The sequence below is a fragment of the Caretta caretta genome, chromosome 1 (genome assembly GCF_965140235.1).
Source record: "Caretta caretta isolate rCarCar2 chromosome 1, rCarCar1.hap1, whole genome shotgun sequence".
In the NCBI taxonomy this organism is placed as follows: domain Eukaryota; kingdom Metazoa; phylum Chordata; order Testudines; family Cheloniidae; genus Caretta; species Caretta caretta.
Window position 1 is genome coordinate 123,536,728 of NC_134206.1, and position 20,994 is coordinate 123,557,721.

At 40.5% G+C, this 20,994-nt stretch overlaps 1 protein-coding gene across 3 annotated transcripts in view; it reads right to left on the minus strand.

The window, feature by feature from the left end:
• The window catches only part of HERC2 (HECT and RLD domain containing E3 ubiquitin protein ligase 2), a 206,911-nt gene that overhangs the window by 87,650 nt on the left and 98,267 nt on the right, over positions 1 to 20,994 (minus strand). For all 3 annotated transcript variants that reach the window (XM_048858958.2, XM_048858973.2, XM_048858967.2), the window contains exons 38-52: positions 18,356 to 18,538; positions 17,517 to 17,701; positions 15,245 to 15,392; positions 14,968 to 15,164; positions 14,500 to 14,730; positions 13,583 to 13,718; positions 12,561 to 12,704; positions 10,199 to 10,341; positions 9,743 to 10,010; positions 9,451 to 9,593; positions 8,116 to 8,214; positions 7,850 to 8,018; positions 7,203 to 7,328; positions 1,258 to 1,366; positions 849 to 988 (exon numbers count right to left, since the gene is read on the minus strand). In XM_048858958.2, the coding sequence (XP_048714915.2) occupies positions 849 to 988; positions 1,258 to 1,366; positions 7,203 to 7,328; positions 7,850 to 8,018; positions 8,116 to 8,214; positions 9,451 to 9,593; positions 9,743 to 10,010; positions 10,199 to 10,341; positions 12,561 to 12,704; positions 13,583 to 13,718; positions 14,500 to 14,730; positions 14,968 to 15,164; positions 15,245 to 15,392; positions 17,517 to 17,701; positions 18,356 to 18,538 (2,421 nt within the window). The remainder of the gene's footprint in view (positions 1 to 848; positions 989 to 1,257; positions 1,367 to 7,202; positions 7,329 to 7,849; positions 8,019 to 8,115; positions 8,215 to 9,450; positions 9,594 to 9,742; positions 10,011 to 10,198; positions 10,342 to 12,560; positions 12,705 to 13,582; positions 13,719 to 14,499; positions 14,731 to 14,967; positions 15,165 to 15,244; positions 15,393 to 17,516; positions 17,702 to 18,355; positions 18,539 to 20,994) is intronic.

Below are 20,994 nucleotides of genomic sequence, written 5' to 3' on the forward strand. Positions count from 1 at the left end.
GCTGACCTGAGAATCTGCAACACTTCAGAAACAGGTGGGAGGAAGGAGAAAGGCAAAGTCAAACAGTATGAGATCAGACTGAATCTGGGAGAAGGGGAGAGAAGAAAAAATCTAAAAAGAAAAGAACTCATTGTAGATCCCAGTAGTAATATTAATCAGGAACAGAGAAGCTCAGAAGTGCTCTGTGTGCCTATTCCTGCTTCAGAAGCAAAATATTTTAGTGGATTACCAGCAGATTGGTCCCTTGGAAGGGGTGTCCCTGCTTCTCAGACCACTGAATAGTCTCCAGACCATGCAGAGGAATAATCTCCACCCATTTTCAAGGTCAAAATCTTGTTCTAGAGCAATTAAGGGCTGAGCTGGCATGCTCCTTTTGAAGAGGAACTGCAAAAAAACCTAGGTGCACTATCTTCATCTGATGGCATGAAGGAGTTATAGACATGTTTGAATTGGCAGTGAAGGGCAGTAAAATAAAGTCATTATTTCATTTTATTCCCACTCTAGTTGCAAACTCAATTCTGACATAACACGGAGTAACTGTCACTTGACACTACTTTAAATATCATTTAACACACACAAATATGAGCCATTTAAAATGTTTTTACTCAAGATCGTATCAAAATTAATCATGCAGAATTACCCACAGAAAAGCTTAAAGGGGCATTCTGATTCATTCAGTATAAAACTGCAACATAAGGTCCTAATTTGTACCAAACAATTCATTTCCTAGTAAGCTAGTTACAATGTTAAACTTCTTAATGTACTAAAATTAAGCCTAAAAACATGATTTCAAGAGGTACTTAATGCATTTTAAATTAATGTCACCCATTTCTAGTTTTGAAATATACCTGGTTCATTTATTCTGCCAAAAGTATGCCGGGTGTTATGCTTTCTGGTTTTGAAACAGGTTTCACAAAAGTCAAAGTCATCACAGTTTCTACATTTGAACCTAGGCCCATTGATAGGAAACATCTGACAGCCATCACACCTGATTTTAACAAAGAGACAATTAATATGGTCGATCTGAAAAAATTATAAGATATAATATATTGTTACATAGATTCTCATGGCACAGAATTTATTGTAACAGCATTCATGAATGAAGACATTTCTTTTTTCCTTCCCTCCACCGCCCCTTCAGCTCGTGGACAAAACTGCACACAGTTTTCTATTATACTTATCTAAGAAATTTCAGTTATGATACTAAAGTTACATGCCAAGTGGTTCAAGAAATGACAGAAATGAAAACTAACTTACGTGACCCCTGGATGAATGCTGGGGACCAATTCCATTTCTGACAGTAAACCAGTCCAGTGAGATTGCTGAGGGAAGTCTACAATGACATCTTTTCCATTGGCACTAAAAGCTGTGACAAAACATGCAGACAGATAATTTTGTGAAAATAGCTAAAAAATTAATTAGAAATGGCTTTTTATAAGCGATTCCTTCTAGGAGGTTAGGATTTATTTCAGAATGCATCTTTATTCCAATGGAATCATCTGTCTAGTCACAGCAATCAAAAATAAAAATTTAAATGTTTTGTCAGCTTTTACTTATTTAACATTTACACTGTGGTCTAGCTTTGTTCCTTCACGACATTATTTGAAACAATATTTGTGTTACCTATTTTTCCTAATGGACACATTAACTTGAAAAGTTTAGAAATTTTATGAGCCTCTCAAAGAATATCAAAAAGACTAACACGGCTGCTACTCTGAAACCTGTCAAAGAATATCAGGAAAGACAAACGACACGACTATGCTTGGAAGGATAAAATTTATATCAGTAAAAATCAGTAAATGTCAATTTTACTGTATACATACAAACCAGCAAAAAAAATTATTTCCATCAATAATCAAATATACTGATAGGCAAAGAAAGAAAAATGCTTGAGAACTTAAGAGTTTGATTTAAGGATATTTACTTTGTATATTTTGACGTGATGTTGACAATTTGTGTTTTAATGGTTATAAAACTAACATTTTGAATCTCAAAAATCTATTCTCATTAAATATTTGTCTGACCTCCTCAAAATTTCCCGCAACTAAAAACTTGATAAAAATAGAAAAAAATGCTTAAATTTATAAAAAAAACTTTGCCACAACTGTGAAAAATTTAAATAGATAAAATCAAAAAATTTCTTTAAAACATTGATATCCATTGAAATTATATTAAAAAAACACCAACAAATTCTGTCAAGCCACTATTATGACATTAGTTATATCTTATCCCTTCACATAATCCAACCCTCCTATCTGTTGACTCTCTATCATGTTGTCATCCACTTCTACAGGCAGAAGTTAGAGAAGATCTAGCTCCTATTTTCAACTTTTCCCATAATGAGAAGTCCTGCTTAAAGAGAAAAAATATTTCTGGTTCAGTATTAAGGAAGTTGTACAGATGTTTCTAAATAACTCAAGAATCAGCTGTGACAATATGAGGAATCTATCTATCTACATACAACTTATAAATTCTGATTGATGTTATGAAATTGTTGTACCATGGAATATGCCTACGTGGATATGGAACCTGCCAATTGCTGACAGGGGCTGAAGGACACCTCTGCTAGACCAGGGATAGTAGTTGGTCATTAAACTTTAAATGGTTGCCTATTCAGGTGAAAATGTCTTAGGAACAATGGGTTGGCTGAAGTTGGGAGAAGGTAGTTCCTCCAACTCCAAATGCAGGGAGGAGAGTGGAAAATCACAAGCAGCAGAAAAAAGAAAGTAGTTGTTGATAGGGGGACAAACTCAAGGACTCAAACAAAGGAAACTTTGGGAATGAGACAGGGGCATGCTTCTGTAACAGTGAAGTCCTGTTTACCTGTGAGGACCAGCCAAGGTCAGAGAAAGCTAGTCGATGTATGGAGGAAGAGAGACTCCATGGATTCTGAAGAAATGCCATGAGCTGCAGGAGAAGGACTCCAGACACCCCAGAGGGCTCTGCCCAAGCCCAAAGAAATGGAAGTTACTTTACCTGGAACTGGAGGTTCTTTGAGATGCGTGGCCCCTATTTGTATTCCATTTGTAGGTACACATGCGCACCATGTGCCCGAATCTAGAATTTTCTGCAATTAGCATCAGTTGTCCTGCATGCGCGTCATAGTTCTCCTCATGCTCCCAACCAAAGGCATAAAGGGCAGTGTGTGCCAATGACTCTCCAGTTTTGCATATTTACCACAGTTCAAACAATCTGCAGCGGAGGGTTGGTAGTGGAATACAGATCGGGACCACACGTCTTGAAGAAACTCCAGTTATAGGTGAGTAACTTGCCCTCTAGTGGAATGAGCCCTCAACCTACTCCTGGGGGAATTCTGTGCCACTGCACATGCAGAATTTGCAAAGAAATTAATGTTTTTTGCACAGAATTTCCTTTTCCCCCCACAGAAATGGACTGAAGAATTGCTGGCTGCCACTAAGGGCTGCTGGACCCGGCAGAACGCAGCTCGCAAGTAGAAGACACTGCTGGGAGGAAGGGGAGGAGGAGCTGGAGAGTTCCCGGCAAGCGCAGTTCTCAGCACGCCCTGAAGGTGGCATGCAGGAATCTTCGTACAAGCCTTGGACCTAGCATCAGGCACTCTCTCCCTCTGGATCCTTGGGCTCTGAGGGGGAAAGCAGCTAGGGTCTCAGGTGGAGGGAGTCTGAGCATCTGGGCTGGGCGGGGGTGGGGGAGGCAGCAGCTGGGATCTGGGAGGGAGGCGGTGTGAGTATTTGGGCTAGGGGGCTCCCCGCAGCTGGGCTCTGATGGTTGGGGGGTAGAGAACGGGTGCGAGTGTCTGGCCTAGAGGGTGCCCTGCAGCTGGGTTCTGGGGCAGAAAGTTTAGATGTCTGGCCCCCCTGCTGGGCTCTGGGGGGAAGAAATAGAGAAATGGGTTGTCATAGGGGTTTCCTTAACTTTCTATTCATGGAAGAATTTTTTTTGTCTCTGTATGTTTACAGACATTGTTGCTGACAGGTATTTTGAAATAAGTTACCAAAATAATTGAAACTGGCGTGATTATAATGTTATTTTGACAAATAAAATATGCAGAATTTAATCTTGTGGCGTAGAATTCCCCCAGGAGTACCTCAACCCCTCCGGAGGGGGAATACAAGCTAGTTGGTAATAGAGTAATACAACCCGAGACCCATTCTGAAGTCTCTGCATCAGTACAGCTTAACCCCTTGATCGCTCTACTATGGACACAAATAGTTTAGGTGTTTTCCTAGCATTCTTTGTAGATAAAAGGCCAAAGTCCTTCGGACGTCCAGAAAATGCAGCCATCTCTCTTCAGCTGAGGCATGTGGGTTTGGCAAAAATACTGCTAAGTGGATTACCTGACTGATATGAAACAAACTACTTTATGAATCAATTTAGAGTAGAGTCATAATGAGAACTTTTCTTCATAGAAGGTAGTATATGGTGAGTCAGCTATGAGTGCTTCCAGCTCACTGACTCTACTGGCTGACATTACAGCTATTAGAAAGGCCACCTTCACAAACAGATATGTCATAGAGTATGTGATTAGAGGGAAGTTTAGTGAGAAACGACAGACCAAAACTGAGGTCCCAGTCAGATGCGAACTTCAAAGGTGGAAAGCTTCTGAGAATGCCCCTCAGAAACCTAGTTGTGTCAGAATGAGTAAACGTTGTATCCACTGGAGAATGGAAATCCACTAAATACACACGCAGAGAACTGATCATGAAATCTTAAGACTTAAGAGGTAAGTATGTACTCTAAGTTAGCAGAGCAACAAGTTGCACTGCTGAGCTCAAGAGAAGAAACACTTCCATTTTGCTGAGTAACAGCTTCTCGTAGAGTCTTTTCTGCTTTAGTTAATAATAGACTGCACTGTTTTGGAACATGAGCACTCTATTTCTGATGCCCATCCAAATACCAGGCTATCAGTTGCAGTGGCCTCAATTGGGACGCCTGAAACTGCCCCTATGCTGTGTTAGATGGTACGGCAATACGGGGTGTTCATGGGTGGTTGAACTGAAACTTTCAGCAGAACCGTAAACCAGAAAGGTCTTGGCCAGTTGGATGCAATCATGATGACTGGAGCTCTGTCCTGGCAGATCTTCAGTAGAACTTGTGGCATCAATGGAATGAGAGGGAAGATATACCCCAGAGACCCTTCCATGACATGAGCATCAAATTATGACTCTCCCATTCATGATTTGCAGAAGAATGTCTGCTAAGGAGTTTTGCACCTCTGATAAATATGCTGCTGCTAAGGTTATGATGGTAGATGCACACATTTCACAAGGTGACAGTCTCTGTACACAGACGGAAACATCTTGTTCCTCCCAGCTTGTTTATATAAAATACCATTTTTATGTTGTCTGACATTATTTGGATATGTCAGGATCAGATGAGTGGGAGGGAGGTATTGCAGGTTATATGGACCACCCAGAGTTCTAGTAAATTGATATGCATTATGGAATCCCACAGGGTCCAAACACCTAGTGCCATATGATCACTCATGTGAGCCAACCCAACAGGGAGGTGTAGCTAACGATGGTTGCCTCTGGAGTCAGTGTGAAGAAATGGATCCCTATCCTTTCTTCTTCTACCGAACCCCTTTTGCACCAGACGAGAGTCTAATACTCTGAGCGGAACTGCAACTTTGCCTTTTATTTTGTCCTTCTTTGGTGGAATACATGGAGAGAAACCTGTCTGGTAGGCAACAAAGATTAAGCCTGGCAAACAGTGTCATGTGTGTGCATGAGGCCAAGTGGCCGAGGAGGGAAAGGTAAATTCTGATTGATGTTCTGAGTCTGAAAGTGACCTGATGTATGAGAGCACTCAGGGCCTGAAACCTCTTGCTGTGCTCGAGTCCAATGTCTCGTGGTGGTCAATGTGAATTTTTCATGATTGATCCAGACACCTGCAGAAGGCTGAGCAGAACACTGGTTGCCCACTGGACTTTCTCATAGGAATTGCCCATCAGATGCCAGCCATTCCCCACCCTCATAAATTCTTGCGGGGAAAAGAGTAGCAGATGCTGCAACTGGCAGAAATATGAATCTCACCCAGGCAATATTGATATTCATCACTCACCCAAAAGGAGCGAGGGCAGGAAATAGAGTTTTTGAATCCCAGGACCCTGGATATAATTCAAGATTGCCCAGGAGAAAATGTCCCCGGATGGGGAGGAAAATGGGGGAAAGCACTAGCTAACTATACTATGCTAGACTATACTACGAAAACCACGAAAAACTAACTATATACAATAGCTCACTGCAATGATGCAGTATAAAAAAAGGGAGCCAAAGACACCAAAGATTCTGACTCAAACCATAAAGCAGTAAGAAGGAACTGGAGATGTATTGGCCTGCACCACCTTCTATGTCCTCGGTTTAGAGCACAAGGAGAGCTACGTTGCATGTGTGAGCCAACCGACACTGGTTGCAAAAAAATTCTGGACTCAGGCACATGGGTATCCCAAGTGTGGAATATACACAGGGACCATCACTCAAAGAACTCTGACGTAGATGAAGAAACAGATAGCAAAATGTGTATAATTGTGTTTATTATTTCGTCTAGATCTGTGTATCACTCATGAGGCTAAGTAAAGAGTAATGGTGTTTAGAATCCTGTGCAAAATCTACCTATGTGTGTGTCTGTTGGCTTTCACGGTCACATGCCCATGAAGAGTTAAATTGTAAACCCTGAGCACCCACATGACATGAGTTCTGGCTGTGTGTTCTAAAGCTCTGAGGAGTCAGCAGGAGTTCCAAGGGCTAGGTAGTTGGACCACAGGATCTCGTTTCTCAGAAGAGGTGCTAGACAAAGGATCTGCACTCAGAGAGCCTGCCTTGAGACCCCAGCCAAGGGCAGTGCCTTGACTCTGTTCATGTTTCAAGAGCGCACAGGTCCTACCGAAGTGGGCTCCAAACACAACAACCTAGTGAGTGTCCACAGCTGGGGAAGCTCTACTGGAACTGGGTGTGATACACCCCCACACACCAGTTCTAATGTGTAAAAGTACCTTTGAGAACGCAGATCAAAGTATTAACAAAAAGGGGACAGAAGAGCATTTGTGTTTCCAGCTCACACTGGGCAACAACAAAAGTCTTTATAGTCTCTTTAATCACTATAGTCTTCCACAGCTGCTGCTGTGCCAAAAGTTTCTCTTCCTTTCACTTTATAAAGCAAGAATATCATCCATATAGTTTAAAACGTGCGATTTTTTTTTCATTTTTGGAAGTCTACATTACCTTTTACAACCCCCACACTCCTGTGAGTAACAGATCCCCATTTGTATTTGGGTGTAGTAATTGAGGTTTTCACATGCACTTTGTCACCAATCTTAATGTGAGAAGGAGAACTCTGTGGTGGGAATCCTACAAAAGTTTAAAAAATAAGCACGTTATTTTTAAGCTTGCATTCTCCTTTGGCATACTGTACAGATAGTTACTAGACCAGTGGGACTCACCCTCCAAATGTTCGGGGGGGTGGGGGGGAGTTGACATACTGAAGGGCCCAGACCAGCCCCAACTGGGCGTGGGGAAAGAGTGCCACCCAGCCCTGCTCTGCTGTCTGACCAGCTCAGACCCCAGCTGCAGTTCCATTCCACCCCCAGCCCAGCTCCACCCCAGCCACAGCCAAAACCCAGCTCCGGCCCCTGCTGCACTCAGCCTCCTGTCCAGCTCCAGCCCCAGCCACAGCTCCATGCCACCCCCTGCTCTGCCTCCATTCCCCATATCCAGTTCTGCTCCTCCCTTAACCCAAACTACTTTGCTGAGCCAACTGTGAAGTAATGGAGTGAGGGCACAGACAGATTCCATTGCTGGTAAGGGGAGGCACAACAGGAAAAGTCTGGGCACCGCTGTACTAAACAGCAGTTAATGAATATTCAACTCACCTATAAGCTCAACGTGGATATATCTGACCCAGTAAGTGCCACCCTTTTGTTGCCAATCACATTGCACATTGAGGTCATGTAGTCCATCTCGATCCAATTTAATAACTTTACCTACATCTCCTTCACAAACTTCCTCATAGGTCCTGCAGCATCTAACCATCATCCCCACCTGGATAAAACAGGATCATAAAATCCCATAAAGCCTGCAGTTAAAGGAGCTCTTAGAGAAAAGTTACATTTCACACAGCTTTCACCACCATGCTTACCTGAATGTTCTCGCGCACATACACGGCATAATCATCATTACTTAAGAAATCAGCTCGTTTCTTATAAGTCTGGCTCTCTGTAACAACAGCACCACTAGACTGTAAAAGAACACATACAACAAACATGGACATTTTAGAAGTGCGTAGTTGCTTTCATTGGAGAGAAATAAGCACATTAGCAGGGACAGTGAAGATAAAGAACAAAGAAACAGGATAACTCTGTGATTCAACTCACTAAAGGGCTAGCATTTACGGTCTGCTGCACTTGAGACTATGGCTTAGTACCCAGAATAACTGGGCAAGCTGAGTAACAACACGTTTCCAGGACTCCTGAAGCAAGCCAAAAGGAGTTACTATTACAAAAACTATGCAAAAAGAAAAAAAGGGGGGGAGGGGGAGAAGCAGGAGCAAACAAAGCTTTTAAATTTAAGCCACCTACTAACTCTTGATAATCTAGAACTATAAACTTGCTCAGGTTATCAATTTGGATAATTTACCACTAAATTCAGGGCTTTTCTTCTTCCCAAATAGTATGCATCCTTTCCTATTGTGATTATGAAATCAATCACATGCCAGTACATCTTAGACATAGGAATCTGAGGAAACCAAGAATACTGCAGATATTCCTCGACTGCTATTTACTGATATAACCTCTGATACACAGATTTAGGTTTCCTGAAAGTGTATAGAAAAATAGTGCAATTCATATTCAGAACTGCTACGGGTGACATTGTTAGTTTGATAGGCCACTTTATTGTCTTTGCCTTTGAAAGCCATAGTTTTTATAAACAAAAAAATTAAGTGATTTCACTTGTGGCTTTCAGTGCCATTCAAGTCATGCTTTGATTAGCCAAAATATCATACTTTTATTTTTCAAATCACTGGGGTAGGAGAAGGAGAGACACTTTAAAAATGTCTAAACTTCAAACTCAGTCAAGGTTGATGTAGTTTCCAAAAAAGGCTAAACAGAATTTTTGAAATCATTCCTGAAGCCTGAACTATCCGACACACTAGTGGCACTGAAATGCTTGTTAATGCACAAGCAAAGTGTGTTGTCTATTGTAAAAATTCAGAGATATAGTCTCCTATGAGAAACATCTGACCAGTAATTATGGTCTCCAGTTCAGTATTGAAGAAAAAAGCTAAGTGAAATGCTATAGATGCAGGTCTTTCAAAACTTAAAACTGTCGATGAACAGATTTGATGGGGGTAGCATGACACCCTTTGTAATTTGTAAGTGAAGGATATAATTACACATCTTGCAATCTATGTATCATGTTTTTTAATCCATTAATTTTTTTTTTTTTATCTATTTTGGAATGACTAAATACTTACGACAGGACAAGCAGCCTCAGCTTCTTCCACATCTTCTACCATCTCCTCATCTGAATATTCATCAGATACAGTATCAGCATCTGAGAGATCAGTAATCTGGACATCAGGGTGATCCAACAGCCAACCAACCAAGGCTTCCACTCCTAGCGGAGAAAACAATAAGCCAACCAAATTAATATGGGCTTCCTTTGGTATGTCATACAGAGGTTTAAATTCTCCGTACTAGTAGCATTCTAGTCTGTTAATTTCCCTTCTTCCCCATAACATTATTAATGGTAACTATGTAAAATACCTGGTAATCCAGAAGCACTTCCGGAGGTTCCTGAGAGCGACTTCAGTGCAAATTCAATATTTTTCCTAGGAAATCCCATTTCCATAAGCTGAACTACAATAGGGAGGGGTGGAATGGGAGATTGTTTGCGCTTCTTCACTTTTGCAGGTCGGATATGCTGCACTGTAACAGGTGTTGTGGCCTCACTGGAGCTACAGTCTTCGAACAGTGGAGTGGAAGGATGTGTGGACTCCACAGCTAGATACTGGCACACTGCCAAAGCAGCAGCCTAAACAAAGACAAGTAAACACACACTGAAGTCTAGGTAGAACTAGCAATCTATATGTACTGTACATCAGTAAATGTTCAGCTTCATTTACAGAATCTTTGAAAAATGAGAAGTAATAGTCATCAATGGGAATTTGAATTTGAGTGCTCAGTAGAAAGTTTTAAATGAGGAAAGAACACTGATTGTACCTCAAGCTCTTGTTTGTCAAATATTGCTTTCACAGGTGACGGCTGGGTAGCAGCTGTCAGAAGCTGCTGTAAGAGGATCATGGGAGGTTGAGGTCCTTCAGGAGACATGTCTCCTATGTCAGGGGACGCAACTGCTCCATCCTCTGAAATAAATGAGTTTTAGTCAATAAAATTACAATTAATATAAGGTAAATTATGCTGTGTTAAAGTGTCTTGTGGATCAAACATACAAAGGAATAATGTCCACCACATTCCATCTCAAATTTAGAAGGGAGCATGTGCAGTACAGCAAATTTTCTGAACACAAGCCTCAAAAGACCTAAACTTCTAGTCAAACACTAGTTTTACTACCATATCTAGAGCTAGTCTGGCAGAAGCCACTTGGCATAGTGGGCATGCACTATTAAGCTTGAATTCTTATCTTACCAGACCTGACATTATTACAAAAGGAAGCATACTACGCTCTTGGAGAACACTTGGTACAGTTCTTGAGTTCTCCCCCTCTAACTGATGCTGACAGCATGTTTGATAGGCTCTAGATGGAGCCCTCTCTCTCCCTAACAAGAGGGAGTCATTAAAAGAATATTCTATGACCCCAGAGATCACGACTCCTCCAAATGAGTACACTTCATTTTGACTGACTAGGTTTGGATTCTGTACTTTTGAAGGATGTTTTCCCGTCACTCCAGTAGTTGAAGCAAGGAAAGAAATATATACTGACTCAACATTTGGGTCCCAAGACCAGTAATAGCTGAGACACAAACCAGAAAAGACTAGAAAGAAATATTAAATATGATAGAGAAGTCCCAGCATTCCATTTTCCCCATACTACTAATATAGCACTTGTTTCTAGCTCTGACAAGTTAGAGAATATCCAATTTTAAAATGACACCAATCTGATCATCTTGCTTTTTCTAACATTCAGCTGAGTTTCAACATGATTTTAGCAGATGCTAGCACAAGAGCCACAGAATCAGCAATCATTACTTTATAAAATGAGAGAAAACTTTAAAACCCTGCTTTCAGGAGGCAAAGTATTAATCTTCAGTTTTTTGCAACCACTGAATAATCAGTTGCTAAAAAAATCATTTAAGCAAAATGAAAGCAAGATGATAATTAGAATTATGTGATAAAACTGGTTACCTAACTTATTGATACATATTCATTTTTCTTATTTGTTACTGAATGTTAACATTTGTAAAACCTTAGTTGCACAAAATACAGAACCTCAGTTACAAACGCCTCGGGAATGGAGATTGTTCATAACTCTGAAACGTTCGTAACTCTGAACAAAACATTATGGTTGTTCTTTCAAAAGTTTACAACTGAACATTGACTTAATATCGCTTTGAAATTTTACTATGCAGAAGAAAAATGCTGCTTTTAGCCACCTTAGTTTGAATGAAACAAGCACAGAAACAAGTTCTTACCTTGTCAAATCTCTTTTAAAAAAGAACAAACCTCCCCCCCTTATTTTTAGTAGTTTACATTTAACACAGTACTGTACTGTACTGGCTTTTGTTGTTGTTGTTGTTACTGCTGCTGCCTAATTGTGTACTTCCGGTTCCAAATGAAGTATATGATTAACCTGTCAGTTTGTAACTCTGGTGTTCATAACTCTGCGGTTCAACTGTATATGTAAGTTTAAAATTTTAGAGTAATACCTCTCCATTGTGTTCCATATCCCAGTGAATTAAGAAGGGGCATCTGGTGATGACTTGAGCAGTTCTCATCCACATGTTTAAGAGGAGCCGAATGAATTAAAATGCAATAGACATTAGACTTCCTTTTCTCCACCATCCCCCAAGATCACTATTTTATCCACTTAATTTCAATCCACCATTTGTAGCTCCTCTTCAAGTAGAAAGAGAAACTGCTTAAGACATCAATCACCACCTTGAAAATGACAGAAGAAGCCATAACAAGAGGTACAAATGTGTTTTATTTACATTTTGGGGCAGCATAGAGAGGTGTTTACAAATTTAGTATTCAAATAACAAAAATATTAAAGAGTCATATTAAATATGTAAGAATCATAAGTTCGGTGATCAACATTTTAGTGTCCAAAATCTTTACCTGCCTAATCTAAAAACAACAGGAAAACACTTTCAGGACCAGTAAAAATTTAGAAACAGTTTTTGAAAGTAATCATCTCTGAGTCTTTGCGGTACTCATCAGGTATAGCTGCCGAATAAAGCCATCACACAACCCGTAACCATACATATTAGTTACATTTTAAACTCAAGAGGACATTGAAGACAACATTTTATTTTGAAGACTAATAATCAACAAGAGGTTAAATATTGAAAAGCCTGTGGCTGACAGGACAACTAATTCATCTTGTTACGATAAAAAGCTGTACCTGTGGGAATCGATCCAGCCTCTTGTACAGCTGGTTGAGATAAGATCTGCCTTAATTTATCCTGGTGAGAAAGCAGAGCTCGACCTGCTTTCAATATGTACAATTTTAACTGTTGGCATCTCAGCAGATCCAAATCCACTTGACCTATCAAAAACATAAAATGGCCATTAACCAGAAAGCAACAGCATTCAAAGTAACAAAGGTAAACATTTATTTTTACAATCTGATGATCCCATCACAAAAATACATTTTTAGTACCAACAGTTATGAATGGTAAGCTCAAACAAGATGAAAGAACTAAAATATAAAGTTTAAGTGCCTCATTATAAGAAACCCACGCTGGACCTATTCCAGATGTCGATACTAAGACAGTGCGTCTCAGCTGTCATGCACTTCGTGAACTTAAGGTTTGTCTAGACAAACAGTTAGTGGTGGCAATGTGGGGTGCTATTCTACAGTGCACTAGCATATTGGGCACCAACATTTTGTGTAGACGCCGCAACCATGCACTGATGTACGGCCAACGTGCAGTAGGAAACTTTTAGTGCACAGTAGCAGGATACACACACCCCGGTGAATGGCATGCTATCATGCAGATTTACACCACAGCTTGACATGCACTAACTAAGTCATGCACACTGCTTAAAATGCAACAGGTAAGAGCAAACTAGGTAGATATCAGGTGCATCAACTATTTTCAGAAAACTCAATTTGCAACAAAGACTCCAGCCTCAAACTACATTTACATCATAGATGGCAGCCATTCTTCAAGCCAAGATATAAACTGGATACCCTGTACAGTGCATCAATGCACTTCCTTGCGTACTTGCATGTGCTTCTCCTATGACTCTTGCTCCACTTTGGGGTAAGTGGTGGTATGTGCCTTCATATATCACTTCCTACTCAATGCTGACCAAGTAGAAAACAACTTTCCACAGAACTTCTGTACCTTCCTAATATCTATTTAATGTTAGCAATATTTTCCAGAGAAGGGTTAACGTATGATAAACAGGAAACTGTACCTGAAAGACCCTGGTTGGGAGACTTCATTCTGTGTTTTTCTATTTTACTTCCGGCCAAGTTTACCAGCTGAGCCCAGACAGACAACATGGGTTCAGTGAATGGCAAGTTGTTCACATTAAAAGCCACCACTGGAAGCTAAAAGAACCAAAAGGTTAAGCATTTTTCAAATCTTTAGAAATTCATAAAAACGTATGGATTGTTTATATTTTAAGAGGATAACTAGTGTTTATTTAATTGCTCTTGAACTGGAACAATTGAAGAGAACTTTGGTCTCTAAAAACACTAAGAAAATAAAGAAGCTGCTAGGACTGTAGTCATAAGTAGAGGGATCTGAGTATCACCGGCAGAAAGGAAAAGCAGATAGCATGAGTGTCAACTGCAACCCCTGCAACAGACTGGGGCTTTAAGTGCACAGGAGCCTCTTATGCTGTGACTTCACAAGGCAAAAAAAAAGGTGTGTTAACGCAAGGCAAAATCCTAGTGAAGACAAGGCAGTTTCTAGTTTTCACACTAATTAGCAGATGAGACTATGGTGTATCCTAGTCTTTATCTCAACTTGCTTATTAATATGAAAGCTACAAGCTGCCTTGTCTTCACTAGGATTTAACCCTGAGTTTGCATACCTTTTTAACTAGTGAAAACAGCTAAACTGAGTTAATATATTTTTTCTAATAAAGATAAAGCCCTGCAAAGACATGCATGAAGACTGCCTTGATTTGCAAATGAGCATGAAATGCACAGTTGTGGGACTAGCAGATGTATATTCCCTGGACAAATAATTTTTTATACCACACATCCTACCCCTGGTCAGACTAGCCTATTTCTCCTTTGTAAAACAGAGCCAAGTTAAGTTTCTTTTTTCACAAAAAACACAATTTTCACACTTTCTGTAATATTAAAGACCGGTTTTACTTACCGGTTTTAGTTGACTTAAGGGGCACACTCTACATGTTCGCATGTCATAGAATTGAACAGTGATTTTTCCTTTTGGTGTGATGCGCGTCACTGTGCCTTCTCCAAATTCATCGTGAACGACTTGTCCACCCAATCTCAAGCGACTGTCTATTCCGCCAATCACTGCTAGTACAGCCATTAAGCCTCCCACCTCTGGATTCTCAGAATCAGTGAAGTAGTCTTCTAAAACAGCCTGATAAAGAATAGTAAAGTTAACTGTAGGGAGAAAACTAGTACTTTTATCTACTTCATTAAAAAAAATAATTTATACAGTCATCAATCCAGTTGAAAGTTGCAATACAAAAAATAATTTTACATAGAATAGTTTTAAAATCAAACTTTAACATTGTTAAAATAGTTTTAATATTTAAAACATTAAAAATTAACACTTCTAGAGAAAAATGAGCTAATTTTAAAACGTGGAAACTACCCCTTCTGACTGTTTTCCTGCAAAGATGTGGGTGATGGAGGTTAGTTGAGAGTTGATGTACTTGTTTATGAGTCCATTCCACTGGCTTAGTGAATGGAGCGTCCTCAGCAGTGCCACTATCTCTTCTGCTAAAGTACTGCTGTGAGTTGCTGTTAGAGATGCTTGAGGCCTGGCCTTCCTCCTCCTCAGAGTAGATTCTGAAAAGAAATAGCAGAATCTCAGCAGATGATTTAAGATAGGAAAAACAAATTAAACCATTAAGGAAAAATTGCTCTACCTCTGAGTAGTGGGATATCTGAAGAGCAAGTACTAAGTAGGCTGCCTAAGAAACCAAATAGTTTTTCCACAAGAAATTTCATGTCTCTTGATCTTTCAGTTTTGTCCCAGGATGGAAGTACCGCTTTTAATAAATGCACAGCAAGGATCTAAAAGTAGATATTAGAATTAGTGTTATTTTATTTCAAGTCATTTCAGCAAATAACTTCTATAGGATCAGGGTTCTAAAACAAGAACATTTGAATTAGAAATATCTATATGGAAATGAAAGACTTAACTATTAGCCATCTTTTGTGCTCTTCCCTACAATTTTGGTTGCTGAAACTTAAATGGTCCATAGCTACCTAGTTATTTTCTTGCTTATTTGCCCATTTATCAATATTAAGAGGAACTGCTAATTTCATACTAGTAGTAGCTGTATTTAACATAGGGTTGCCCACCCTCCAGGATGGTCCCGGAGACTCCAGGAATTGAAGATTAATCTTTAATTAAAGACTGCCATGGGATGAAACCTCCAGGAATATGTCCAATCAAAACTGGCAATCCTAATTTAACACTGCCCAGCATCAAAGCACACAGGGCTCCTCCGCAGAGCTACACACAGATTGGCAAAAAGTAAGATCACCCTCATAAGACTTGAAAACAAAGAAGTATCAGAACAGGAATTAAAGTGATGGGGAAAGAGACGTGGTTTAGATTCCAAATATAAGAATCAACAGCAGTCATACTAATACACACTTTTGGGTGAATTTGTTTACACCCTAACTCTATTCCAGTGAAGGCACAGGAGCCTAACATCGTAAGAGGTAATGTTATCAGAGTGCAAACAGCAGCCAGAACAATGCTTGAGGAGCTTTTCGCATATAGCCAATGCTTAGTATCACTGTCTCTCAATTTAGCAAATAAATATGCATCTGCATTTTAAGTTGGAAAACTGGTTTTCTTTCTGGGAATGAACTCCCCAAGTCCAATACAAGTAGGTTGCATCTTTCTTGCAATATACATCTAGGACAGCACAGGTATGTCTTCAGAGTTTTGTCACCATTCTCCCAGCCCCCTCCATGATCCCGGGTCAGATGTGGAGGTATTATGGTCTTATTAATCTTGACTATTCTCCAGTCAACAAGGACAGCCTTGTCTTCTGGGCCCTGGACACTAAGAGAAGACTGATCCACCCTTGCAGAGGTGTCTCTAGATAAGTTTTGAATCATGCATATAAAAACAGTGGCCCACCACAAGCTATCCACACTGATCACCTTTCCCTGGAAGAATGTCTTCTGCAGTCATGGAGTCAATGCATGAAGGCTCTCTTTATGCAGCTCCCAAGAGGATCCCCTCACAAATGGAGCTCCTTTCAGCTTTTTGCAGCTCCATTTGTTCAATCATGCTAAGGAAGCACACCCATTTTTGTCCTAACCCCTTGGAGAGAAGGAAGAAATGCTCTCTGCTGTCCCAAAATTGGCTTCAAAATTAGGGTAAGAGTAAAGTAGCAGAGTTGACATACCATGATGTTTAGCTGGCTGAATACAGAGAATCTCATAAGGGTGAGAACACAACCTAGATCCTGCATGAGTGAACAGCCTCTGGTACATACTGAAAGAAAGTCACAACCTAAATGTATCAGACTGAGGAAGAGATCAGGATCACGTTTGTATATTCCTGCCCTAAGTTAACTGGCAGGGCTACCTTTGAGAAGATGCAAGCAACAGAAAAGCACCATTAATGGAGAATTATACGTTCAAATCTTGCGTACAGAAGAAATTTATTTACAATGGAAAAGCTACACAGGCGATAAATTTGACACATCAGTGTACAGTTCTAACTGGTAACCCCTTCCTGCAGGCAGTTTTAGATCACTCACTCTTTATCACTAACTTGAATGCAAAGATATAGCATGCCAATAAAAAAGGACAGGCAAGCTAAGCAATTTGGTTATTTTATTTAAAATAGTCTGAGTTTGTTCATTTTTCTTTAATTGTCTGTTGTGGCTATAGAGACACTGTGTGCATAGCCAGTTCACCTCCCTAGCAACCTTTACTATTAGGCCCACAGGTGCCAACCAACTCTCTCTCTTGCATTGAACAACATTTTACATAACCTTGTTGTGCAGTGTTAACTTGCAGGAGGATTTTTAAAGCAAGAAAATTCTGATATTACCTTTCCTACAACTAAATAAGAGGCACCTTCAAAACTGTTCACTTTTTAAACTGTACTGTAACAAGACAAAAAATGCCAAATTCATTGCATATGAAAATGATCTGGAAACACATTACCTGTCTCTGTAGTGATGCAGCAGTGAAAGATTCATGCCCCTCCACAATTTTCATTAGCAAAGTTATCCACTGAGATGTGCTAAGCGTGCTGCACATCTGAGGCATGAGTGCTATACTTCGAATGAATCCTAACGTGCACCAGCTTCTATGCTGCTCTTTATAAACCAACTTATTTGGCAACGAAGCTGGAAATAAAAATACATGAACAGCTGACTTTTCTGCCAACTGTACCACAATTTCTCAAAGTGATCCACTTTGTTAGACAGATCTTAAAGCTCTGCTACAAAATTGCCCCTAAATATAAAGTTAATTAACTGACTTCCAGTTTAGTTGAAGTCCATTAAGAATTAATTTCTGGCATACTCCAAGAAAGAGAATATCTCTCGCAAGCAAATTCTCACCCACACACTGACTACACTACCTTACAATTCTGTCCATTTTGGAAAATTTGCTTAAAGTTACTAGTATTATAAAGATGCTATATATCATCAAATTTATGATTCGCCTAATTATAAAGTCATGCTGTCCTTCCTAACCTGAAAAGTCCTTTTTGACTTAAGATTCCTTATAATGGAAGCCATTTACCGGTTGGATTGTCTGGGCTTTGTATAGTGTGCAGCACACCAGTACTAATAGAGAAATGCGTATTCTATCCACAAAACAATTTGTGATGTTTCCACAAATATGTAAAATTGATGCTTTGAGAAGGTCTAAATGTTACTGAACTTTGACCTTAAAAGACTAGGAATTAAATAAAGGAATTACTGCAAAATCAGGCAAGATATACCGCCTGAAAGCTGATGGGTTTATTTGGTCAGACTATGCCATGTAACACATACTTGATTTATCTATCGTTCCACTCTCCACCAACATGCGAAGCAATCCACACAAAGTTCTGGTCGCTTCATTCTGCATAACTTCAGCATGGACTCCAGCAGAGAGAGAAAGCGTCTGTAACAGGTTCACGGTACTCATCAGCATCGTGGAAGTGGGGTGAAGATTCCTTTCAGCTTGTTCTCCCTCTGAAGCAAGAGACAAAAGATAGCTTGTTACTAAAGTAATCCTGTAACACAGTAAACAAAATGTTCTGAAAAAGGCAAAAAGAACAGCAGTTCTTTGAGATGTATGTCCCTATGGGTGCTTTACTTCAGGTGCACATGCAACTCTCAAACATTTGATTAGAGATTTTCCACTAGTACCACCAGTCTGGCCCGCACACATGCCCTATATGCCTCCTCACACTGGACACTGAGGCTACACAGAAACGTGCAGGCAAACCTCCCTCAGTCCTTTCTCCACTCGAATGTCTCCACAGAGAACAGTCTGAAGAGAAGGAAAGATTGGGAGAGCAGTAGAGCACCCACAAGGCTACATATCTCAAAGAACTGAAGTTACTACACAAAGTGAGTAACCTCGTCTTCTTCAAGTACTGTCTCTATGGATGCTCCATTTCAGGTGACTTCTGAGCAGTTTCCTCAGGGGAAGGAGGGAGCACTGGAACGGAGTCCAGAACTGAAGACAGTACTGCAGTACCAACTGCCACATCAGATCTGACAGCATGGCTTAAAGCGTAGTGCTTTGAAAATGCACATATGGAAACCCATATAGTAGCCCTACATGTATCAGACACTAGTACTTTCTAAAGCAATGCCATGTATGTTGCTTGTGACCTGGTAAAATGTGCTGTCACTCCTTGAGGAGGATGAACTGTGCAACCCACTTCCCGTGAGAGGAGATAAACAGAAAATGGAAGCAGGCATTACTGACAATCCTGAACTCCAACAGATTGATGTGGAGATTTGTTTCTGAGTTGCCCATCTCCCCTGAGCTGTGAAAGCACTGAGATGAGCTCCCCATCCCCACAATGATGCATCTGTTGTTAAAGTTAGCGATGGAGCAGGGCAACAGAAAGGAATACTCTCACAGACATTGAGTTGCTCTCTCCACCAATCCAGGGAGTTCCTCACTTAAATAGGAGCCGTCACCTGTTTGTCCAAGGTGTGTCTTACTGAATAGGACATTCTGAGCCAACCTTGAAAACAGTGAGACATAACCTTGCAAAATCAGTCACAAAAGTGCAAGTTGCCATGTGTCCCCAGAGCTGAAGACAGTTCCTTATAGTGGTGCAAAGATTCCAATGATTGTCCGTACCAAACTTGACTTGGTTATGAACCTATCTAAGGGAAGGCAGGCTTTGAACTCGTCAACAGCCAGGGAAGCCCCTATAAACTGTATCTTAATTATGGGGATAATGTGGATGTCCTTACATTTAGCTGAAGACAACTCCTAGAAGAGCAAGGGCCATCTGCGTGGAAGATAACACTGCTTCGTAAAAATGGCCGTTGAGTAGCCAGTCAACAAGGTAATGGAAGACTAGGATCACCACTGCTACTGCCAGGACCTTGGAGAACACCCTTGGGACCAAGGAAAGATCAAGGGGGAGCACTTGGTATTGAAACTGATCCTGGCCTATAGAGAATCACAGACCTATCCTGTGCAAAGGGTATACTGGGATATGAAAATATGCATTTTGTAGGTCAAGGACTGAAAATCAATCCCCCTTCTCCAGTGAAAGAACTCACCATCCTGAAATTGTAAGGCTTTATAAACTTGTTTAGAAGTCTTAGATCTAATATCAGTCTCCACCCTCCATCCTTCTTTGGTACAAGGAAATACTTTGAGTAAAACCCCTTGCCCATGTGAAGAGGAGGAGACTATTGCTCCTAACTAGAGGAAAAAGATCACCTCCTCTCTCAACAAAAGCTCATGAGCGGGGTCCCTGAAGAGGGATGGGGAAAAGGAAGGAAGGATGTAAAATGGATGTTATGACCTCTATGACTCACTTGTCTATAGTAATCTGCCTCTAGGCATGTTGGAAATAGGTAAGGCATCTCCAAAGGGAGGGTGGTGGGCAAACGAACACAGCTATAAAAGTAGACATGGGGGAGGATTTGAACCCCTGACCGACCCCGTCAAAACTGTTGCATAGAAGATGGTTGGGTGGTCGTGAAAAAAGGGCGGGTGGCCCACTTTCTCTGAAATTTTGTGTCTTTTCCTGTGGAAGCTCAGTGGATCTATGGAATCCAGAGAACTGAGCAGGAGGTGATCTCTGGGCAGTTTGTGACCTACTAAACAGTTATCTGTAGGTGTATAAATGCCCAGGGAATGTAAAGTGGCTCTAGAGTCCTTCAGTGTCCTCCATCTGTGGTCTCCAAGAAAAGCCTACAACCATTGAAGGGGAAGTCCTCAGCAGTGTTCTGTATTTCTCACAAACACCAGGAGCTAGAGCCATGATGCCCTGCTCATAAATACTGCCATGGATGCTTGAAGAGTGGTCCTGGCCAATAACTGGCCCTCTGAAATGTTGAACTAGAATTGTTCCTTATGGTCCTGGTGGCAGGTGTTCAATAAAGGCCATCAGTCTATTATAGTTCACGAAACTGTATTTGACCATTACTGCCTGATAGTTCTGAATTCT